This window comes from Mustelus asterias, chromosome 5 (genome assembly GCF_964213995.1).
Source record: "Mustelus asterias chromosome 5, sMusAst1.hap1.1, whole genome shotgun sequence".
Taxonomy (NCBI): Eukaryota; Metazoa; Chordata; class Chondrichthyes; order Carcharhiniformes; family Triakidae; genus Mustelus; species Mustelus asterias.
In genome coordinates this window covers 110,324,104-110,330,103 of record NC_135805.1, presented here as the reverse complement: position 1 = coordinate 110,330,103, position 6,000 = coordinate 110,324,104, and the positions used below count along the sequence as shown (strand labels likewise).

The window sequence follows — 6,000 nt, the reverse complement described above, 5'->3', positions numbered from 1 at the left end:
AACTGCAAAGTGTTGTAATCTGATAGCTATGTTGCTAACGCACACCTAAGCAAACAGCTGACTAAAATACGTGGAGTATTTGGACATTGTGTTTATTAGCATTTCTAAAAGGTGTTTTTCTGCTCATTATTGCTTTTTTTAAAATACCACAATAACTATTCAAGTGCAATGCTTTGAATTGATATTTGATGTACAATCATTAACTCGATCTAATGAGACCGGGAACTGTTTCTTTACCTAAGTTGTTTTGTGTGGCCTTATTTCAAGGTTACAAATTTTCCTCCCACTAAACCTTTTTGGTTTAGTGATTTCTGTCTTTAGTTGTTGTAGTGAGGTTGAATCTGAGGTAGCAGACAAGCAAGCTTTGTGTTTCCCACGATTTGACAGTGGGATCTTATGGAGAACATGATGGTCCACACTAAGTTCAATGACTGTGAACAAAAGTGACTGCTGATATTTCCAGCATCGTTTGTTATGATTATTGTTATTATTTTTAAAGGGCATGGCCACATCATCACGAGGAGCTCCCCTTCAGCTACCGGCAGCTAAGAGTGTGATAGTTTACCGAAATGGAGATCCGTTCTTCACTGGCAGAAGGTTTCTCATCAACAAACAGGTCTCCACCTTTGACACTTTCCTTAACCAGGTCACCAAGGGCATTAATGCACCCTTTGGAGCTGTCAGGAACATCTACACCCCTAAGGAGGGACACAGAGTCTTTGATCTGGATGATCTGGAGAATGGAGCGAGCTATGTAGCGGCAGGAGTGGAAAAGTTTAAAACCCTGGAGTGAGTACTATATTGTAATATTGATACTGTTGTGATGGAGCAAGATATGGAGGCAAGCTTAGCTGGTATTATATAAGCTTGATAGTCCTTATTCCACCATATCATTGTGTTTGACAAACTCATAATTGACAAGGTGTTGAACAGTTTCTATACATTATTTTAACCTATTACTAGCCTTTTTAATATTATACCATATTATTTGCTAATGTACTGACAAAGTTTCTAAACTATCTGTTGGGTAATATGATAAGTTCATTGAGAAACAACCAGTATATGCTTGATTAAGAATTTATTAGAGCCATATAATAGAAACATGGAATCCCTAGAGTGCAGAAAGAGGCCATTTGGCCCATCAAGTCTGCACTGACTCTCTGAAAGAGCATCCCATCCAGGCACACCTCCATCCCAGCCCCGTAACACCGCGCATTTACAATGGCTAACCTACTCATTTTCGGACTGTCGGAGAAAACTGCAGCACCCAGAGGAAACCCATGGAGGCACAGCAAGAACGTGCAAACTCCACACAGTCACCCAAGGCTGGAATCGAACCTGGGTCCCTGGCATTGTAAGGCAGCAATGCTAACACCACTGTGCCATCATGCTGCCAGTGCATGTGTGAAGGTGGCAATTTGTTGACCACAAATATCTCTAAATTTACAATTTCAATATTAACAACTAATACCACTCCTACATTAGGATTATAGAGACTGCAGAAACCACCACTATGGAAACAGCAAGGCCAGCCTCAATTATAAGCCTTCTCTCCCCATAAGAATGGCGCAGCATTCCTGACATGTTCATAGATGTTTTACCACCGCTGATACAGTTTGCGGAGAAGCCGCTACTGAAAACCAGCTGATGCCTCATCAGCATTTTGTGTTGGGGTACAAGGGCAATTTGGGATGGACAATAAATGCCAGTGATGCTCGCACCCCAAAGAGGAGTGAAGAAAGCACCTCCAGTGCGGAGAACTTGAATCATGAATATCTTTCTCCCAAAACACCAGGAAAGAGACAGAGAGAGGATTTCTGTGTTTTTGGGGGGAATTCTCCCATCCCGTTCACCACGGGAATTGTAGCAGGCGGGTGGAGGGAGGGGGTGGGGCGGGGGGGGGGGGTGGGGGGTGGGTGGGGGGGGGACCACACAAAGGTCCATTGACCTCGGGTGGGATTCTGCGGTTTTGAGGCGAGCGCCAGAGAATCCCACCCAACATATCAGTTTTTTTCCTTTTTATTCCGATTACTCCACAGATAAAATTTATTTAGAAGTCTTTGACATATTCACAGACTTGAGTAAGTTTGTAAAAGCATGGTTAAAGCACAGAAGTGTTGCGACAGATTAAGGAGACAGAGTGGCATTTTTTAAGTTCAGTGATTATGCCAGAGGAGCATAGGAGAATCAACTCGGTCTCCTGTCCTTGTATATCTAAATACACATTATGGGGTAGAGTTTCTGCTTTGTGTGTAAATGGTGCTTTTCACTCAAAGATATAGAATCCCTACAGTGCAGAAGGAGGCCATTCGACCCATCGAGTCTGCAATGACCACCATCCCACCCAGCCCCATCACTGTTGCTCCACGTATTTACCCTCCTAGTCCCCCTGACACTAAGGGGCAATTTACCATGGCCAATCAACCTAACCTGCACATCTTTAGACTGTGGGAGGAGACCGGAGCACCTGGAGGAAACCCACGCAGACACAGGGAGAATATGCAAACTCCACACAGACAGTGGCCCAAGCCGGGAATTGAACCTGGGTCTCTGGCACTGAGGCAGCAGTGCCAACCACAGTGCTGCCGTGCCGCCCTCCTAAAGTTACACTTGACAAGCTACACGCGTTTTCTGAATTGAACCTTTCGCTCAAGGTTCTGCTCAGACTCATGTTCATGTGACTGAACATAAAAGCTTTCATGACGCAATTGGCCAGCATCTTAGAGTGTAATTTAAATAAAAAACAAAAATTCACATTAAAATATTCTTAAGCTTGAGAGGTCCCCTGGTGCCATTTTATTAAGTAAGAAGTCTCACAACACCAGGTTAAAGTACATCATAGCCATTTTATTAATACTGAAATAGGTTTATCACAAAAATATAAGTATTTTTAATCCTTGTCCAGTTTACCACCTTTAGGAAACCTGATTTTAACTAACTGAAAATTACTTCAAGAAACTATAGAAAAGCATCTACTCATTTCAGTAAGTTAATGAATTTTTAATATAAAAGCAGATTAATTTTAAGAGCCTGCTTGGAAGCACGCAAGAAGGCACAGTTAACAGAAATTCTCAATGGTGATTTAATTTGTTCTGGGGCATGGCCAGTTTTCTGGAGGAATTAGCTTCCAATGCAAAGTTTTTTTTTAAACAGTGCAAATGATCAGTTTCCTTTGGAAGAAATTTACCCTTGAAATTCCTCAATTTTCACTGCTGGCTTTGCATGAATTGTGGGAGGTTTTGTGACTCAGTAGTTAGCACCCTTGCCTCTGAGCCAGCAGCTCCAGATTCAAGGTCGTACTCTGGGACTTGTTGGCCATGTAAGGACCCTTCATGAGGCAGCCAAACAGATTAATAATCAACCAGCTAATCTTCTCAACAAGCCCATGGCAGGTGATAAGAATGGGAGACTTCCTGTTCAGCTATGCTTGATGTGGAATGATACCCTTGAGCCCTGACCATTTGTCTCTCTCTCTCTCTCTAAACAAACAGATGCCCAGAATCATAGAATGAATCATTCAATGGTTACAGGACAGAAGGAGGTCTTTTGGCCCATCTTATCTGTGCCAGCTCTCTGAAGGAGCAATTCACCCAGTGTTACTCTCCTGGCTTCTCCCTGATAGGCCTGTATTTTTCAATTTCAGATAAATTGAATCTCCTCAATTGAACTTACCTCCACCACGCTCTCAGACATAATTCAAAATCTTAACCACACAGTGCTTGAAAAGGTTTCTCTACACATCAACATTGCATCTTTTAACAATTATCTTAAATCTTTCTTGATCCTCCTCCCTTTAATGGGAGCAGTTTCTCCCCTGGTTGTTCATAGTATATGGCTAATATGGACAGATGGGTGAATTGTGCTGGAAGTAAGAGTGCAGAAGCTCTACCCTAATATCCTATTGTATCAGATGGCACAGTGGTTAGCACTGCTGCCTCACAATGACAGGGACCTGGGTTCAATTCTGGTCTTGGGTGACTGTCTGTGTGGTGTTTGCATGTTCTCTCCGTGTCTTTGCGTGCTCTGGTTTCCTCCCACAGTCCAAAGATGTGCAGGTTAGGTAGATTGGCCATGCTAAATTGACCCTGAGTCAAGATATTGGGGGATTAGCAGGTTAAATACATGGGGTTACAGGGATAGGGCCTGGCTAAGATGCTCTTTCAGAGAGTCGATGTGGACCTGATGGACCAAATGGCCTCCTTCTGCGATGTAGGGATTCTATGAATTGCATTCTACTATATCACTAAGATATTACTTTTTTCATATCAGCCCGAAGACAATAAATCTCATTGAAACTTACAAAATCCTTACAGGGCATGACAGGAGTGGATGTAGATAAGATGTTTCTCACGGCTGGTATTTCTAGAACCAGGGATCACAAGTCTCAGAATAAAGGACAGGCCGTTTATGACTGAGATGAGGAGGATTTCTTCACTCAGTGGCTGGTGAATCTGGAATTCTCTATCCCAAAGGACTGTGGAAGCTCAATCATTGAGCATGTTCAAAGTAGCAATTGATAGATTTCTGGATACAGGTGACATCAAGAGATATCAAGGGGGATGGTGGAGAAAAATGGTGCAGATGCAGATGATCAGCCAATGGTGGAATGGTGAATGGTGGAACAGGCCGAAAGGTCTACACTTGCTCGTATGTTCTGAATAACATTCCTGACTCTATTACATCAACAGAACTTTTACTAAAGTCAGTCCCCTGCTAAAATAAACTAGCTTTTCCTCTTTTCAATGTCAATGGCTGGTCTGCTTGAAGTGTGATAAATAAAGGGTTTAGGAAGGAGATTTAGGGGAAATACACTACCTTGCTTTATTTGTCAAAGTAGAAGGTATTGGAGTGCTTTGTTGGATGGAGTTCCCTGGAAATATGTTAATTGTGAAGTTGGTTTGGTAACATGAATGTCAACTACTGAATAAAAAGGTACATAAACTGGAGTAATTTGGAAAATGAAACCATTATAATTTACTTGCTTAGGGGCAGAAATACTGCAAACAAGAATTCCAAGTAAACATTATTGAAAATCTTTTTCCACAATAATATTTAAATGTAACCAATACCTGTAAAATAGATTCAGAACTGTTGTTGGTTTCTAACTTCATTAAATCTGTTATGCTATTTAATCTTACAACATGCCACTTATTTTTCCTCAGTTATTTGCAAATTACAACAAAGAAGCCACAAAAAAAGACAAATGAAATGGTGAGTTTTTGCACGTGTGGTGTGGTGTTTACTTCTTCCAGCAATCTACTTTGGTTGTTCTTATTTGCTAACTTTGTTTCCAATCCAGTATTTGCAACTTGGTATGAAAGAAAATGTCTGAGCAAAGATCAATGCTGATGCAAAATGATTTTGGCTTCACCTTGATGAAAATTGCTTTGTGTAGTGTGAGTGTGAACTCATTGAATCTTACTGATAGCATACGAGGCCGCCTCCAGAAGAATCATACTGCTTCAATTTGACACTTGCATGATAGAACCACAGCTAATATAAATGCATTGATCTGAATCTTTGCTGTCCAGCTGCAAGCATTGCCTCAACAGCATGAATAGATGGAAAATGGACAAGAAGGCTTAAGTGCTTGTAGCAGAATCCGCCTGGCTTTCTTCCATTAAAGGTGAAAATCTACACTACTGGCTTGGAACTTTCACCTTAATCTTTTGTCTATGAACTTTTGTTGATTTTCCTGCTGGCTCTTTCTTAACATTAAAATGTTTAAGCAAGAAAAATTTGCACTTAACACAGCAACTTTCCTATCATCAGGACACCCCAAAATACAAAATACAGCCAATTAAGTATTTTGAAATGTAGTCACTGTTGTAATGGCAACCTCCAACCAACAGCAATGTGTTAATGGTCAGATAATCTATTTTAGTGCTATTGCTTGAGGGATAATTATCATCCAGGTCATGGGGAGGAGGACTCCCTTGCTCACCTTCAAGGTGAGATGCTTGACAACCAACTATAAACATAGATGTGGCCTCATTTGAA

At 41.3% G+C, this 6,000-nt stretch overlaps 1 protein-coding gene across 1 annotated transcript in view; it reads left to right on the top strand.

Moving 5' to 3' along the window:
• The first annotated feature begins 488 nt into the window (after nt 1–488).
• The window catches only part of dcdc2c (doublecortin domain containing 2C), a 124,475-nt gene continuing 118,963 nt past the window's right edge, over nt 489–6,000 (top strand). The window contains exons 1-2 of the mRNA XM_078213752.1: nt 489–789; nt 5,163–5,211. Of these exons, the coding sequence (XP_078069878.1) occupies nt 503–789; nt 5,163–5,211 (336 nt within the window). The 5' untranslated portion in view covers nt 489–502. The remainder of the gene's footprint in view (nt 790–5,162; nt 5,212–6,000) is intronic.